Here is an 18,891-nt window from a genome sequence, read left to right as displayed (position 1 = left end):
AATACAATGCCTGTTATGATAAACAGTTTACATTTTATTCAAAACCTCTTACATGTATATTCCCCAAGCTGAGTATCTTGGCTATTGATCGGTGCCTTCAAATCTTTGTTGTGACTTACTACCATATATGGGCAAACAAATGTATAAGGGCAGGCTGAGCGGATGACCTCATTTCAAGATGATTGCTACCTACATTTCGGAAGCATAAACTAAATAAACACCGAATACGTTGATACTCACCGAAAGCCGGGACTCCACAGATCATGAGGATATTTTATTTGTCTGCCTGTGACCTACCGTTATTGATCACCAGTCCCCAGAGTAAAAATGTTTATTTTATGCTACGTTATCTACAAACATCTTACAAGGTACAGTAAACTTCGATTTAGTCTGTGTTTGAGCAATAGCTACAGGGTAGGTATCAAATTAATCCTGAGGCTGGTAGGAACAGATCTAGCCTATTACCAATGTTATTGGTGTATGACTTAGTGGCAACATCGAATGTCCACCGAGTGACTATATATCTTTGCGCATCAAACATATGACGTTGCCCTCTTATGCGCTGTAGGCATCCATTCCACGGGAGTGGCTACTTTGGCACCTTGACAGTATTGTAGTCAATGAAATATGCTTTCCAGGGCTATGCTGTTGACCTGGGTGGGACAAAGCTAGGGCTAGAACCTTTTAACATCCAGTGTGCAAAAAAAGTGCAATTACCACATTCTGACACTTTGGAGAGATTGAAAGGACACTTGAATGTACCCTGGATACCCATAACACCCGTGAGGTTGAAATGGTATAAATTGTGTTTTTATACAGAATAAATAACATTTAGGGATTTCAAATATGTAATAGCACTGGAATTATCTCATTTACAGACATATGCCCCTTTGGAGAGGTTTAGGGACATTTGGAAACGTCCCGTGACCACACTTGACACCACTTACTAAAACAGCTGCCCATTTCTTGTTGTAGGTCTATCATTCAATTTTTTTTCTGATATTGTTCACGGTGTGGAAGCCATCTGATGTGTTTCCAGCTCTAGTCATCAATAATTCACGTATAGCTTGTCAATAAAAGATGACTTTCAAAATGAAATTAAAAAATGTTATTTTGTGTGTGCTTGATCTTGTGTGTTCTAAGCTATGTAACTCCTATCTATCTTCTGATCCTTTCCTCATAGTCTCCCAGATATCTTCTTTCCAAATGTTTGCATGTCAGAATAATGTAATTACACATGAATAGCAGTTACTTTTGGGTATGCCTATTTAGGCAGAAATCGACATTTTGCCATTACACCTAATTAATTAAAATTAATGAGCAGTAGCTAGGCCTATCCAAATCGTATTTAAGACTGGACACTGGACACTTTGTAACATATTTACAGTGAGAGCGACATAGTGCAACATTGTATTTTAGACCAGGGGGCTCCGTCTCTGGATTTGATAGTTGGATGGGACTTTAGAACGTGTTTTTAAATGAGTAATTGTGTGCAATTCTGTAGGCCCCATAGCGGTCACCGGATGTACCACCGCAAGCTCCGTACTATTTCCATAAAAGGCATGCAGCAGCGGATATGCCCTTGTTATTCCCTACCAAACTGTTGACATTTCCTCAAATTAGTCAATTATGAATGAAAGCATGGAATAAAACGACAGACAATATCATAGTTTTAATTGTTCCAATGTATTTCTAAATAAGAGTTTGAATTTGGGGACATAATTGAAACTCCAAGCCTAGTGGCAAGAAAATACCAGCTAGAAAAGGACCCGATCGTAATAAAAATGATAAATTACATTGTGCGTAATTTTCCGCGTCACATTGTAACATTTCCCTTCCAATGACTGATAAAGAAAGTATAGTAGGAGCAGGGGGGGATGACCGGTCGGGTCGTGCTATCCGGATTCCTTGGGGCGTCCATACCCTAACCTTAACTCCTACCCTTACCATTTTATATTTAAACTTCAGTGGCATAGAGACGTTCCAAGGATCCCAGATAGCACTGATCGTGCTGGGACAGAGTCCCTGCTGCACTATTTGAAAGGAAAAGACGGATTGGAGCTGGAGTAATGAGTGACGTTATCTGGTGGAAAGAGGGAGGGCGAAAAAGAGACGGCTGGACTCCATTAGCTGAAGCCTGAGGAGACCCTTTGGGATACTTCACTTGGACGAGTTCTTTGGGATTTTCTCTTTGAACAGACCTAGATACATGATTTAGAAGAAAAAAACGCGTTGACTATCGAATCCTCGGAAGTTTTAGTGGCTTTTTGGATTTGGCTTGGTGTATTTGAGAAGGTGAGTGGACACCAAACTGATTTAAATGTTCGTCCTCCCAGCTCGCAATAAATGTAGCCTAGTCAGTATTTTGCTCACTCTGCTGCTAGGAATTGAGTTTTGTACACCTACTGCGCATTAAAAGACTGGTTATATCTGGTAAATAAATTAGGATTCATGTGTTTTAACTTCCTTTTTACTTCATGAAACTTAATTTAGTTAATTTATGGGCATGTTTTACTGGTTGACCATATTGTGTGCTCAGGAGTTCTTGCATGGGGCTGCTTACGTAATCAACTTCATATTTTGAATGGCTCTCTTTACCGTTAGAAAAAGCAGGTGAACACACAAATGGGAAGTGTTATTGTTTGCCATAACTAGGCCTGAAGCCTACCCTTTGTTCTCATTTGGTTATTGAATAATTGACTGCGTCCTCTGTTAATTCCAAACAAGCATAGTGATATCACAAACATTCTTCAAATGGCTTATAAGATAACTTCTACATTTGACTTAGATTCAAGGAAACACACTGTTGAAGTTATGGAAGCGCAACATTTTCCCAAATCAAAACACTAACACTGATCGGCTATGGTGGTGAGGGTCCTGTGCGTCCTCAAGTCACTTTCAGCCTGCATATGACAAACTAAATGAATGTAGCCTATGGCACGGACCAGGGTAACAGGTTTGCATTTTTCCTACCAGTTGAATGGAACAATGTTTATTATTGGGCAATTTTTCCTAATTGTTATGATTTGTGGCAGGATGGCGCTGGACGGTATACGGATGCCCGATGGCTGCTATGCCGACGGGACGTGGGAACTGAAGATGCACGTGACAGACCTGCACAGGGATGTGTCTTTGAGGGTCACTGGCGAGATCCACGTTGGTGGGGTCATGCTCAAACTCGCGGAGAAACTCGGTGAGAGATGTTTAATGGTGTCACACTCCTTTTAGTACAGATCTGCTGAAAAGAAATGTGCCTTACATGTTGTTTTTATGTCCCATATCATTCAAACCTTTTGGAATATAAATAATGTTTTGGCCCTTTTGATTTATGTCAATGTTTTTTATTTCCCCACGTTGTTGTTTTATGCTTCTATTCAAAATTTGTTTTCCTTCTGTGGTTGACCAAGGAGGAGGAAGGCCATAGTTGGTCATGAGGCAATGTTCTTTAGCCCCTATCCCCTTTACCTCCCATCTGCAGATGGGTTCTCTATAGCAGTTACCTTGTCATATTTGTGGAACAGTAAATATCTTTGTTTGAAACATTGTTACTCAACTGACCACTGGAATGCCAGTTCCGGTAAACACATTAACAGATAATAGCAACCTGTAACCAGTGAGTGACATGTATGAAAGATACAGGCTACTGGCTTAAGTGGGAATTCAGAATCTATCTAGCCAGTAATGTTTTATATGGACACACTATAACTTCTCAAATATTCTAGCACATGAGATGCAGCATCAAGTCAACCACTTCCAATGGAATTATGCTGCCATGTCACAAGATCCTGAGTGAGAGAGACTGAATTGGAGAGCGGGCATAAGAGCTCTCTATGAGGTTGTGGAACACTGACTTGTTTCATGGTGGAAAAGGGTCATGGTGGCAGTGCAGTTTGGGTCTTGACAGCATGTCGAATGCGCCCGAATACCCAACTTTCCTCCATTGCACAAAGTTGTATTCCCTGGCCTGCCCGTTTCCCTGTTTAGCCCTCCTGTTAAAGCTCAGGATAATTGGGGCCTTTGTTCCCTGTGGTCGTCTGTGCTGCATTTAAACCAGGCTCATAATCTTCATTGCTGCTGCACCATGTGGGAAGACATGAATGTGTGTGGTTGTATGAAGCTGTGCATGCAATCCTCTCTATTCTGAAGGCCTGGATTCTTTGTTACAGGACAAGGGTGTGTGTGTTTGAAGGGGGTTGTCCAGCTTGTTGAAATATTGAACTCTTTCACTGCTCTTAATATTAGTCAATAGGTTGTGTGTTCATGGTACTTTTCTCAGTCTGCAAGAATCATATTATGCATGGTCCTGACTACCTCTGGCTACCTGTTGGTCCTTTGAGTTATCGCCAGTAGATTCCAGTTGTTTGATGGCCATGGATTAGAATAGCTTGGTTCGGCTGACCATGACTGGTGGTTGTTCTGGTCACACTGAACCAAAACAACACTATGTGAGTGGAGTAGGCCTAGTTTGTATGTGAGGAGATGCACACAAGACTCCCTATTGGCAACATCACCAGTGTCTTCATTATCTCTTGATTACAGTAAAAGCACTGCCGCTGGGCTAACTAGTTACTAGTAACTCCAGTCATATTGACTTCTTAAACTATTATTTGTGTTGATTACACTCACGTGAGGGTTGGCAAGTTGAGAAGTTTAAGTAGCTGCCATGACTGTCCTAAAACACTCCCCACAGTTTACTGGTTAGCTGGTTGTTTTCACATTAAAACAGGTTTAGTCAGGTTGTTTTTGATTGTAATCATTAACCCAGCCCCTCTGTAGACTTCACACATGACTAGTCACTCCAGTCACCATTACTTACTACCTTTTTCAGGTACAGTACATTGGCCTGTTGCTCGGAATACTGTACCTATGACCAACAGAGAAACCGGTTAGTCAGTTGCATCAATGTGATGATCAAGTATGATCAGAGTTTTGGGTGGAAATCAACAGGTTGGCTTTGAACTTGAGTGGGAGCATGGGACCCTCACATGATGAAACTGACATGGGCATCCCCCTCCCCTCTCATGTGACACTGGTGTAGGCGCCACCTCTTTGTGCTTTTCCCCAACTGTAAGTGACCTGCTTTCATGCCTCGAAGTCCACCCACCTTTCTCACTCGTGACATTGTTGAATAGTTCAGAACAGACCCCTCTGAACTGTTCTCAAGTGCTCTAGTTACATGTACACATATGGATTTACTGTTTGGTTGGATGCGATGCGAGTCATATAGTTGTCTTGTAGTATGCAGGCTCTTTTGTAGGGCACCTTTTGAAGGTAGTGAGCACACATGCTGGGGGACACTTAGGTGCCACACACTTCTGGCATGCATGTCCTCTGTCACAGACACAAAGGACGTCCTTGTGTTTCTGTTTGTGGGACAATCCTTGGCATGCCTTACGCTGCATTGTGTCACACACACATACTAAATTAAGATCCCAGGACCTCTTATGATGGTTTCACAGCTATTGTTCACAGTTATTGTTCAAAGCTCACATTCAATGCACAGCACTTGTTTTTTTTACCAGCAGTTGACTTATTTATTGTGTTTGTTTTGATATATAGTGGGCCGTGGCATGTCTGCATCATGCATGTCCGTGTGTGTGCTGTTCATGTCCATTTGCGAGTGCTGTCCATGTGTGTGTGTTCCATGTCTTATCCCTCAGCCCTCCATCTCCTTCTATAAGCAGTGGCCTTCCTCCTATCTCTGAGTCTCAGATGGGGAGCAGGAGCTCCAGGATGATGGATTAAACTGAAATGCCAGGAAAGCACTTTGCTATTGATTACAGCCTTCATTCTCCTTCAGCCTGCAGAGAGGAGAGCTGTATTTAAGGCTGCATAATTGATCACCCCCCCTCTGATTGCCCCCTCACTCACTACTTAACTTGCTTGTGTCTGCTGGCTTTGGACATTGAAAAATAACAGAGTAATAGAGTGCTTCCTTTGAAAGCTTTCTGTTGGAATCGAAGAAGGGGAAACAAACATCCAACATAACAACATTAGCAGTCAGCTTTATTTGATGAAGATCGAACAATTGTCATACTGTATTATATAAACCATTGTAGAAAGTCTAGCTTTATCTGTAGAACTTCTATTAGATTATGGTTCACTATCAACTTCGGGTTAATGAGTTGCACTAATTGTCCAACTTGGTCCAACTTGATTTTACACTCAACCATGAGCTGCTGCATCAGTTGCCATTCTCTTCATCTACTTACTCAGTTTCACACCGTAAACCATTGTTTGCCACGTCGTGAGAACATTTCAACACCAAACATCGCCTCCATCTAGAGGTCTGTGAGGGACGGATTTCTTCATCCCGCAGCTTTTCATACCGCTCCCGCTGGCTTTCTGTCCGACTCCCACCAGCTCCCACTGGCTTTCTGTCCGACTCCCACCAGCTCCCACTGGCTTTCTGTCCGACTCCCACCAGCTCCCACTGGCTTTCTGTCCGACTCCCACCAGCTCCCACTGGCTTTCTGTCCGACTCCCACTCCCGCTGGCTTTCTGTCCGAGCTGGCTTTCCCGACTGGCTTTCTGTCCGACTCCCACCAGCTCCCACTGGCTTTCTGTCCGACTCCCACCAGCTCCCACTGGCTTTCTGTCCGACTCCCACCAGCTCCCGCTGGCTTTCTGTCCGACTCCCACCAGCTCCCGCTGGCTTTCTGTCCGACTCCCACCAGCTCCCCGACTCCCGCTGGCTTTCTGTCCGACTCCCACCAGCTCCCCGACTCCCGCTGGCTTTCTGTCCGACTCCCGCCGGCTTTCTGTCCGACTCCCGCCGGCTTTCTGTCCGACTCCCGCCGGCTTTCTGTCCGACTCCCACCAGCTCCCGCCGGCTTTCTGTCCGACTCCCGCCGGCTTTCTGTCCGACTCCCGCCGGCTTTCTGTCCGACTCCCGCCGGCTTTCTGTCCGACTCCCGCCGGCTTTCTGTCCGACTCCCACCAGCTCCCGCCGGCTTTCTGTCCGACTCCCGCCCGGCTTTCTGTCCGACTCCCGCCGGCTTTCTGTCCGACTCCCGCCGGCTTTCTGTCCGACTCCCGCCGGCTTTCTGTCCGACTCCCGCCGGCTTTCTGTCCGACTCCCGCCGGCTTTCTGTCCGACTCCCGCCAGCTCCCGCAAGAACTGGTCTAGAACCCAACCACAGTCCCGCAATGTTATTTTTGGCATATGTGAGGCAGCTCGCTTGCCAGCCATGGTCACAGACTCCTTGCTCAGTCCAAATGCTACGCCACGCCCAAGACATTCGTGTCTATAAAGTTAATTTCTGGAATTTCTTTCCTTAATGTGTTTGAGCCAATCAGTTGTCGTGACAAGGTAGGAGTGGAATACAGAAGATGGACCCACTCGGTAAAAGACCAAGTCCATATTATGGCAAGAACAGCTCAAATAAGCAAAGAGAAACAACAGTCCATCATTATGTTAAGACATGAAGGTCAGCCAATCTGGGAAATTTCAAGAACTTTGAAAGTTTCTTCAAGTGCAGTTGCAAAAACCATCAAGCGCTATGATGAAACTAGCTCTCATGAGGACCGCCACAGGAAAGGAAGACCCAGAGTTACCTCTGCTGCAGAGGATAAGTTCAATAGTTACCAGCCTCAGAAATTGCAGCCCAATAAATGCTTCAGAGTTCAAGTAACAGACACATCTCAACATCAACTGTTCAGAGGAGACTGTGTGTATCAGGCCTTCATGGTTGAATTGCTGCAAAGAAACCACCACTAAAGGACACCAATAATAAGATGAGACTTGCCTGGGCCAAGAAACATGTGCAATATACATCAGACCAGTGGAAATCTGTCCTTTGATCCGATGAGACCAAATTTGAGATTTTTGATTCCAATTGCTGTGTCTTTGTGAGACTCAGAGTAGGTGAACAGATGATCTCCGCATGCGAGGTTCCCACTGGGAAGTGAGGAGGAGGTGTGGGGGTGCTATGTTGGTTACACTGTTTGTTATTTTATTTAGAATTCAAGACACACTTAATCAGCATGGGTACCACAGCATCCTGCATCCCATCTGGTTTAAACTTAGTCCTACTATTGTTTGTTTTTTAACAGGACAACGACCCAACACACCTCCAGGCTGTGTAAGGGCTATTTAACCAAGGAGAGTGAAGGAGTGCTGCATCAGATGACCTGGTCTCCACAATCACCCGACCTCAACCTAGTTGAGATGGTTTGGGATGAGTTGGATCGCAGAGTGAAGGAAAATCAGAAAACAAGTGCTCAGCACATGTGGGAACTCCTTCAAGACTGTTGGAAAATAATTACAGGTGAAGCTGATTGAGAGAATGCCAAGAGTGTGCGACGCTATCAAGGCTAATGGTGGCTACTTTGAAGAATCTCAAACTTAAAATATATTTAGACTTTAACACACTTTGGTTATTACATGATTCCATGTGTGATAGTTTTGATGTTGTCACTATTATTCTACAATGTAGAAAATAGTAAAAAAAACATTTAAAAAACTTGAATGAGTAGGTGTGTCCAAACTTTTGACTGGTTTTGTAAGTATTCAGACCCTTTCCTCAGTACTTTGTTGAAGCACCTTTGGCAGTGATTACAGACTCGTCTTCTTGGGTATGACCCTTTAAGCTAGGCACACAGGTATTTGGGGAGTTTCTCCCATTCTTCTCTGCAGATCCTTTCAAGCTCTGTCAGGTTGGATGGGCAGCATAGCTGCACAGCTATTTTCAGGTCTCTCCAGAGATGTTCGATTGGGTTCAAGTCCTGGCTCTGGCTGGACCACTCAAGGACATTCTGAGTCCCGCGTTTTGTCTTGGGTGTGTGCTTAGAGTCGTTGTCCTATTAGAAGATGAACCTTTGTCCCTGAACCTGCTCCAGAGCGCTCAGGACTTCAAGGATCTCTCTGTACTTTGCTCCGTTCATCTTTCCCTCAATCCTGACTAGTCGCCCAGTCCCTGCCGTTGAAAAACATCCCAACAGCATGATTTCTGCCACCACCATGGTTCACTATAGGGATGGTGACAGGTTTCTTCCAGCTGTGACACTTGGCATTCAGGCCAAAAAGTTCAATCTTGGTTTCATCATACCAGAGAATCTTGTTTCTCATGGTCTGAGAGTCTTTAGGTGCCTTTTGGCAAACTCCAAGCGGGCTGCCGTTCCTTTTACTGAGGAGTGTCTTTCATCTGGCCACTCGACCGTAATGGCCTAATTGGAGTGCTGCAGAGATGGTTGTCTGTCAGGAAGGTTCTCCCATCTCCACAGAGGAGCTCTGTCAGCATGACCATCAGTTCTTGGTCACCTCCCATACCAAGGCCCTTCAACCCCGATTGCTCAGTTTGGCTGGGCGGGCTGCTCTAGGAATAGTCTTGGTGGTTCCAGTCTTCTTCCATTTAAGAATGATGGAGGCCACTGTGTTCTTGGGGACCTCCAATCCTGCAGACATTTTTTGGTACCCTTCCCCAGATCTGTGCCTCAACACAATCTTGTCTCGGAGTGCTACGGACAATTCCTTCGACCTCATGGCTTGGTTTTTGCTCTGACATGCACTGTCAACTGTGGGACCTTTTTATATAGACAAGTGTGGGCATTTCCAAGTGTATGCAAACACACTGTAGATTTCTCCTGCACAATGTATTTGGGTTGTGTATGAGATTTCCAGGAATAGGGTTTGTTAGAAAAGCCAAACATTTGATTTAGGGGTTGTGAGGAAGTTGCTTTACTAATACACAGTACTCTGAGTGATTTCTGAGGGAGGTGGAAAGCTTGGAGGAGAGGGGAGTAGGATTCAACTGCACCTAGACATTTTTTGTTTCCCCTTCCTCTTCCTAATGCATATGCCTAGTATTCGAGGGGGTTAAGCTGATCCTAGAGCTGTGTTGTAAGGGATAGAGTGGCGCAGGGCTGGCTCAGAGGAAGGGGAGGTGGGCTAGGGGGGGTAGAGGGGAGGTGGGGATGTGTATGATGTGAGCCACTGCTCTAGAATTCCATAAAAGTCTTCTGGGGAGCAGGAAATGACTTCCAGGGTTTGGCATGTGGACACTGCAGTGCCGTCATTCCAATACCTCCTGCTGCCTGCTTCAGCTCTAACCTTCTCTTTTTTTTCTTTCCGTCTTTAGTTCACTTTCTTTCTCTGTGCCTGCCATCGACTACTCCCTTCTTGGAAAATATATTGCGTATGAGGAGCCTGCGCCCTGAAAACATTTTTATTTTGGGGGGGTGGTATTTATAAGCCATGTATGCAATGTCAAAGTCGTTTTTTTATTTTGATGTCTTTTTAATGAGTAGACACTATTTAAAAGTCGGATGTATTTATTTTGGATTTGAATGTGGGAGCAAAGGTCTGCCTGGGTATGTTTGTAGTATGGGGGCGTTAGTTAGCGATTTGAGATGTATTGGCCTTAACCAACTAACATTTCCTTTAAAAAGTGGTGACTAGGTTTTCCCAGTACTCCAATCAGAATGGGAGGTTTGAGTGGTCAATTACGTCGTTGTGTTTTGGACAGTTTCCCCCCTGACAAGTCTGTCCAATTCGGTGCTTCATTTCTAAACGTTGGGTACATTTTTAAACTAAATGTCTGCATGCGCTGTTTCTGAAAAGACTGCACACGCCATACATACTTGGCACACGCCATACATACACGTCTCTTATAAATCAGAAAAACTGTGAACGAGCATTATAACTCTGCATGAATAACGCCCATTATTCACCTTTTTATGGTGACAATAACGCCTTTATTTGCTGTATACTTCGGAAGTATTGGAATTAGGCCAAGACGGTAGGCTGTCTAAAGGAAATGGCAATTGCAAACATGATCAAATGCCTTTGGAGGTGTTGGCAGAATGTTTTCTTGTGTCATTTGCTGTAGCTGGCTGTTTCTGAAAGACAAAAACGATAGCAAATTGTTGTGGACCTGTAAACGGATTGTTTGAATTCAATGTTTTGCATTTACTGTTTCCCGAACCTAAATATGCTGCACTGTCCCTGAATTCTGAAACATTGTCTACTCAGATTTTTTTTTTTAAACTACAGTAGGCCATTTTACAGTGGTAGCCTGTTAAATTCTACTGTGTTGTCAACGGTGCTCCCTTTCGGATGTATAGAGCAAACACTTGACATGATATTAGCCAATATAATAGGCACAATTAAATGAGATGTACGTGGTAATTTGTTGTATGGCTACTTGGGGAATATGAACTCATCATTGCCGGAAAAAGTGTACTCTTGAAAATGAAATAGTGCATCTTGAGATTTCATCCTGCAAAATGTCAAATACATTTGCACAAGGCAACGAACTGGCGCATGTATACAGTTGAAGTCGGAAGTTTAAAACTCGTTTTTCAACCACTCCACAAATGTCTTGTTAACAAGCTATAGTTTTGGCAAGTCGGTTAGGACATCTACTTTGTGCAAGTAATTGTTTACAGACAGATTATTTCACTGTATCACAGTTCCAGTGTGTCAGAAGTTTACATACACTAAGTTCACTGTGCCTTTAAACAGCTTGGAAAACCCCAGAAAATGATGTAATGGCTTTAGAAGCTTCTGATAGGCTAATTGACATCATTTGAGTCAATCGGAGGTGTACCTGTGGATGTATTTCAAGGCCTACCTTCAAACTCAGTGCCTCTTTGCTTGACATCATGGGAAAATCAAAAGAAATCAGCCAAGACCTCAGGAAAAGAATTGTAAACCTTCACAATTCTGGTTCATCCTTGGGAGCAATTTCCAAATGCCTGAAGGTACCACGTTCATCTGTACAAACAATAGTACACAAGTATAAATACCATGGGACCACGCAGCCGCCATACCGCTCAGTTCTGTCTCCTAGAGATTAACGTACTTTGGTGCGACAAGTGCAAATCAATCCCAGAACAACAGCAAAGGACCTTGTGAAGATGCTGGAGGAAACGGGTACAAAAGTATCTATATCCACAGTAAAATGAGTCCTTTATCGAAATAACCTGAAAGGCTGCTCAGCAAGGAAGAAACCACTGCTCCAAAACTGCTATAAAAAAGCCAGACTGTGGTTTGCAACTGCACATGGGGACAAAGATTGTACTTTTTTGGAGAAATGTCCTCTGGTCTGATGAAACAACAATAGAACTGTTTTGCCATTATGACCATCGTTATGTTTTGATGATAAAGGGGAAGCCTGCAAGCCGAAGAACACCATCACAACTGTGAAGCATGGTGGTGGCAGCATCATGTTGTGGGGGTGCTTTGCTGCAGGAAGGACTGTTGCACTTCACAAAATAGATGGCATCATGAGGGGGGAAAATGATGTGGATATATTGAAGCAACATCTCAAGAGATCAGTCAGCAAGTTAAAGCTTGGTCGCAAATGGGTCTTCCAAATGGACAATGACCCCAAGCATACTTCCAAAATTGTGGCAAAATGGCTTAAGGACAACAAAGTCAAGGTATTGGAGTGGCCATCACAAAGCCCTGACCTCAATCCTATAGAAAATTTGTGGGCAGAACTGAAAAAGCGTGTTCGTGCAAGGAGGCCTACAAACCTGCCTCAGTTACACCAGCTTTGTTAGGAGGAATGGGCCAAAAATCACCCAACCTATTGTGGAAGGCTACCTGAAATGTTTGACCCAAGTTAAACAATTTAAAGGCAATGCTACCAAATGCTAATTGAGTGACTAAGGTGTATGTAAACTTCCGAATTCAACTGTGTTTTGTGGGTATGCAATGTTTATAATGAGGCCCCAGAGAAAGATGGTCTGTGTTTGACAATGGCACGGACAGGGGGTTTGTGAGGAAACGGATGCGATTTATCACAGGATGTGACTTCCTGTGTAATTTTGCTTCTTAACCTCCCCTCCACTCTGCTCTCCTTGTGTTTAGGGGCTTTCTGGACGGATGCAGAGCCTTCCCAGAATTGTCTTTGGTTTGGAATAAGAGTCTTTACTGCCTACAAAGAGAAAGATGATCAGATGGTCTCCCTTTCTCCCTAAAGAGCAGGAAATGTCTCAAATATCCCGCATTGTTAGCTGTTCATGCTTCATCTTCCCTATCGTGTTGCCATGACAAATAAGAGGTAGCACATGGATTGAGTCGTGACTGTGAAGCAGCCTTGTCCATTGGTCAGAACCCTTCACAACCATAGAGGGAGAGATGGCCTGACTGAGCCAGGCGATAGCCCCACTCTGCTCTAATCTATCATACAGGAAGTAGTTAGGCAAAGTAGCAACCCTGGCCTGCCCAGAGCTTTCCTGTTACAGTAGCAAGATCCTGCTGGGATTTAGTCTCCAAATCCCCCACCCCCCCCTTACACACACACACACACTTTGCGGCCTCCACCATCCCCAAGAGGTGGTGGTCTACTCCCACAATCACGAAAATGTTGCACAACCACCACCTTGTCAAAAGCTGAGCACGACACTACAAATTGTTTTGAATTGCCCATATCGAGACTAAATCTAAATGCAAAATGTTTCCAAAGATGGCAGAAATCAAGAACTGTTCCCTTCTCTCCCTCCCTTAAGCTAGCGAATTGACGGTTCTTGGACCGTTCTGCTTGCTGTTAAAAATCCAGCTACTTTCTCAATAAGCTGTAGTAGTACAGTTAGCTGTGTACATATTGCTGTATTTATAGTTTTTTTGTGTAATTATTGTCATGTGTTCAATGTGTTTTTACTACGTGCTGAAAAATGAATTGCCCCCCCGGGGACAATAGACTACTTTTAATTATGTTTGGCAACTCAAACATGCAGTGGATAGGCCTTTCATGGCTCCTCCTTTTGGAATCTGATACTGTTGTTTTTGTTGTCCCCGACCTCTGTTCTCTCCCAGTGCTGCCTGGTGGCTTGGCTGTCTTCTGTCCTTACGCCCAAGGAGGAAGCTGTCTGCCGGCCACATTGTCGGAGAAACACCAAGCACCTGTGGGTCAATGGAGTAAACTGATATTGTTATTGTTTTGGTGCCTAGCCTAAATTCCATTCCAAAACCATGTCTCCTCCCCCTCTATCCTCATTTAATCTCTTTTACTGATCAGAAACAACTGGCTAAGCATTAAAGCGGCAATCCACAGTTGTAACAATAACACAGCAGCCACCCCACCACTGTTTTGGTAAAATGCTGCGAGATTGGGCTGGAGAAACAACTTTCAAATTCATGGACTAGCTATGTACCTCCAGTCTGCCTATTCCCTGTCCCTCTTATTTGAGTGAGGTGTGGCAAGGAGCAGTCACTGGTTTACCTGGGTAGCCAAACTAGCCATCCCACTCAGCTGTTTCCTTCTGTCAGAGAACCCTTTTGTTATGCTAGCAACTCCTTAGCCTGTTAACACCAGGAAACCTAGAGCCTATTGGAAAGCGCTAGGCCTACTTTCGAGATGGCGGCCAAGGCTATGGGGGTTTTGATACTTTTGCGAAGGCGGGTGTGAGCAAAGCAAGGTTATGGTTTCTCTGAAAATTATACTGGTCAGAGATTGGGGGGACATCACATTAGCATGATGGATTGTCCGTGAGTATGGCAGATCTCCCATCACCGATGCCTTGGGGGATGTATGGATGTCTTCTCTATCGCTCTACTACGTTTATCCTGGGCTAGAAATCTTACTGGTCTGTGGGGCCTGACTCTGAACCCAGCAATGTAATTGTATAAAGCTGTTTTCAGTGTGATGCACCCCCATTGTTTTTCTGTGTTTGGATGATGACACCAATGGACACAAACTATCAGTCTCGGAGGAGTGAGTGAGCCTTTTGTTTGTTATCTAATAACCCCCACAGCAGCAGATCTCTCCATCACCCCCATCTCTCTGATACAGGCCTGACTCTCAGTAAATCCTAGGGGTCATGTTCAGTAGGTAAGGCCAGACCTCTCCCCTTACGGACCTGTCTCGCTCGCTCGCTCTCTCAATTTGCTTTATTGGCATGACGTAGCAATGTACATATTGCCAAAGCTTGCTTTGGATATTTACAATATGAAAATAGTAAGAATCATAATTGTTAAACGGAGGAACAGTAACAACAATAACCAAGGGTCAAAATAACCATACAATAAGCATACAGTAAATGACATGTGTAGGTTGATTGGTCTGTCAGACACTGTCCCTCATCTTATGTCAGGCAGCAATGTCGTGTGCTGCCAACCCACAGCTCTCTGCTTCCTCCCCCAACAGGACGGGTAGTCTACTCTCATCAGAGGTCTTTGAAACCTTGAATAAGGGTTTCAAATTTGGGGAAATTACACTCTAATTGTTTTATATTTTTTACATTTTGTCAGGAAATGCAGCTCTGTCTCGAGTTCTGCTGTTGTGCAATGGTTGCACAGCCTCTCCTCTACAGGGAGCCAGGTTTTCCTGTGTCTACCCTTCTCAATGGCAAGGCTGTGCTCACTGAGCCTGTACTTTGTCAAGGTTTTTCTAAGGTTTTGATCAATAACTATGGTCAAATAGTTAGCCACGGTGTACTGTTGCTTGTGTTTCCCAATAAGCAATGTAGTTTTGTTTGGACTTTTTATTTAACTACGCAAGTCAGTTAAGAACAAATTCTTATTTTCAATGACAGCCTATGAACAGTGGGTTCTGCCCCTGAACAGCCGTGTTCAGGGGCAGAACGAAAGATGTTTATCTTGTCAGCTCGGGGATTCGATCTTGCAACCTTTCTCTTACCAGTCCAAAATCCTAACAACAGGGCTACCTGCCGCCCCCTGTTGTAATTTGGTTTATTCTGATTTATTTTGCTTGGATGTTCTGGATCTCTCTTGCTGTGTCGATCTCTCTTGCTGTGTCGCTCTCGCTCGCTCGCTGTGTGTCGCGCTCGCTCGCTGTGTGTCGCGCTCGCTCGCTCGCTGTGTGTCGCTCTCGCTCGCTCGCTGTGTGTCTCGCTCGCTCGCTGTGTGTCGCTCTCGCTCGCTCGCTGTGTGTCGCTCGCGCTCGCTCGCTGTGTGTCGCTCTCGCTCGCTCACTGTGTCGCTCTCGCTCGCTCGCTGTGTGGTGCGCTCGCTCGCTGTGTATCGCGCTCGCTCGCTGTGTGTCGCGCGCGCTCGCTGTGTGTCGCGCTCGCTCGCTGTGTGTCGCTCTCGCTCGCTGTGTGTCGCTGTCTTCAGGGAATTAATGGCACTCATATACTGGCTATGGCATTCATATACTGGCAGTAATGTTTTGTTCTCCCTTACCCAGAATAATTCCCAGCTTTATGTAATTAGTAAATTAACAGAAGTTGGGAATTGATTGGGATATTTGGGAGGATTTCTCACAGTAGAGGACAAAGTGCATTTCTGTCTCCACCTCCTCTGTTGTGCCGTGACCACACACTCCTTTTTGGGTTTCCCTTTCTTATAGCCAATTAGTGGTCTGAGCCTGTACATGGTGAGAATCTATCTCTGTTTTGTGTCTGAGAGTAGAGATATTCTGCTAATTTGTATTCTCTTTTGAGGGAAAAATAGCAATTTGAGTTTATTCTGTTTTTGTTTCATTTTCTCAAATAGGTTTTAATTTCTGTAACAATTTGATAAATTTCCCCATGTGTTTGGATTATATTAGGGTTGTTTTGGGTTTCCAATTGTTTTGGTGCTTAATTTCAAATGGTGCCAAAATGTTGGTGTCCTTCTCTTTATATTTACATTCAAAGGTAATCTTCCGAGTTCCGCTCTGCATGCATTATTTTGTACTTTCTTTTGGATATTTAGGATATATCTGCAGAATTCTGTATGTAGATTTTATATTGGGTGTTTTTTTTTTTCCCCTCCCAATGCTTATCCTAATTACCAAATGGACCTCTTGGTCCATTTCTCTCTCGGTCTGTGTTTCTCTCACTCTCAGCTCTAACCCTAGCTCTGAGCTTATCCTGGGACTTAGGTAGCTCATGGGTCTTCTACACTGATTCTCCCTCACCATAACACACTGCATCTTTGGGGAAAGCCTGGGTGAGCCTGTGAGGGAAATCCTCCAGGATACTCCTAGCTCCACCTCTAATCCACAAGCTGCTGCCTGGCTGAATGCTGAGCATGGGCTCTGTGCTAGCATCTAGTAGCATGCTTAACCATGGACAGTAGCTAGGGCCTTTAACTGGAACGTGTCTGTCTGTCCTCCTGACCTGGTCCTGTTGAGCAGGGTCTTTTTAGCTGGTGTCCCAGAGAAAGGGTTAGTGTGCCTGGCAATAAGATCATCAGGATTAATAACTATCAAATGGCCTGTCTTTTCTGTCTGGATGCCTGTCTTCAGAATGTGTTCACACCTCTTGACTTTCTCCACATTTTGTTGTGTTACAAAGTGGGATTAAAATGTTGTTTTTTCTTTTTTCAACGATACACAAAATACTCTGTCGAAGTGCTAACATTTGTAAAAACCCCTGAGTCAATACATGTTAGAATCACCCGTGGCAGAGATTTGTCTCTGAGCTTTCCACACCTGGATTGTGCCAATTATTCTTTCAAACATTATTCAAGCTCTGCCAAATTGATTGTTTATTGCTAGACAAACATTTTTATGTATTGGCATAGATTTTTTTTAGCAGATTTAAGTCAACTGTAACTCGGCCACTCTGGAACCTTCACTGTCTTCTTGGTAAACAACTCCAGTATAGATTTGGCCTTGTGTTTTAGGTTAATTAATCTCCGTGTCTGGTGGAAAGCAGACTGAACCAGCATTTCCCCTAGGATTTTTCCTGTGCTTAAAGTAGATTTTATTGTTTTATCCTGAAAAGGACTGAGGAATTTAATGATTACAGGCATGCCCATAACATGATGCAAGCAACCCCTATGCTTGAAAAAATGGAGAGTGGTACCCAGTAATGTGTTGTATTGGATTTGCCCCAAACAACACTTTGTATTCAGGATAATCTTTTTCTGTGTGACTTTAGTGCCTTTTTGAAAACAACATGTTGCACGTTTTGGAATATTTTTATTCTGTGTCTCAGAGGACTTCTGTCAACTGTCTCACGTGATTGAGAGGATCAAGTCTGTCTATCAGTGCAGCCCCATTATAGCACATAGAGCCTTCTCCACTTAATTCATTGCTAGAGCTGTCTGGGCTGCATTAGCTCCCCAGTCGCCACTCATGCTGCACAGAAGTTAACACTTGAATAATATAACACTGCATGTAGAAATGTCAAAACTGTTCCTTACTTTTCGCAAAACAATGTCCATACAGGCTAGATTTTTTTTTCTCTTTTTTTTCTCCAATGCAAGATGATACCGGTAGCTTCCAGCTTTAATTGTAGGCTAAGTTTCCTTGCTAGTTTACAGATTAATTCACTACCCTAGTACTTACTGCAAATATGCTGAATTTTAAAGCTGTCACCAAAAACATTATTAATTAACTTAGTCTTCCCTCGCTATCAAACTCATTCTCTTCTTCGTCTTCCTTTGCCTCCCATCTGGTTTACACTAGATTCCATGTTCATGGCTAGAAAGAAACCACATTTAGTCAGTTTTGACTTTCCGAAGCAGGTTAGGAGAATTAGGTTAAGGTTAGGAAAAGGGTTAGAGTTAGCTAAAATGCAAAAATAAAAAAGCTGGATCCCTTATAGCCTTGATCAGAAAGCATTAGAAACTTCAGCGTCTGAGAAAAGGGATACAAAGGCTATACCATATGTATATTTCATGTTAGTGCATGGTACACTATTACAGAACACTCTGATTGGTTATTGGCAACTCTGGCCTGCTCTTCAGAAGTGTAATTCTAAACTCACCCCAGGTTAAACTATAGACCCATTTAGAAATAAAGTTGGAATGTTGTACAGCATTAGTACAAAGGAAACTCCAGAGGGAGATGGTAAGAATAGATCTGTTCCAGTCATCAGCTGTTTGTTTATTGTATGTGTTGTTGATGTACTCTTTGGCTTTCTAGGAATACTTCAGAATGCATCCTTCCTTCATTGAGGGAAGATTTATACGAGACTCTATAAATCTGCAGCCCTACTTTGCTCAAAATATTAGACCAGGGTTTCCCAAACTCTGTCCTCAGGACCCCA

At 43.8% G+C, this 18,891-nt stretch overlaps 1 protein-coding gene across 6 annotated transcripts in view; it reads left to right on the top strand.

Annotated features, from left to right (window-relative positions):
• The first annotated feature begins 1,908 nt into the window (after positions 1-1,908).
• The window catches only part of LOC112261629 (fermitin family homolog 2), a 91,873-nt gene continuing 74,890 nt past the window's right edge, over positions 1,909-18,891 (top strand). Inside the window, exons 1-2 of one of the 6 annotated variants that reach the window (XM_024437102.2) lie at positions 1,909-2,295; positions 3,036-3,193. In XM_024437102.2, coding sequence (XP_024292870.1) covers positions 3,037-3,193 — 157 coding nt within the window. In that variant the 5' untranslated portion in view covers positions 1,909-2,295; position 3,036. The remainder of the gene's footprint in view (positions 2,296-3,035; positions 3,194-18,891) is intronic. The other 5 variants (XM_024437103.2, XM_024437105.2, XM_024437104.2 and 2 more) reach the window with 5 other exon arrangements.

This window comes from Oncorhynchus tshawytscha, linkage group LG11 (assembly GCF_018296145.1).
Source record: "Oncorhynchus tshawytscha isolate Ot180627B linkage group LG11, Otsh_v2.0, whole genome shotgun sequence".
In the NCBI taxonomy this organism is placed as follows: Eukaryota; Metazoa; Chordata; class Actinopteri; order Salmoniformes; family Salmonidae; genus Oncorhynchus; species Oncorhynchus tshawytscha.
Note: the sequence above shows the minus strand (reverse complement) of the source record. Positions and strands in the feature narration are given on the sequence as shown.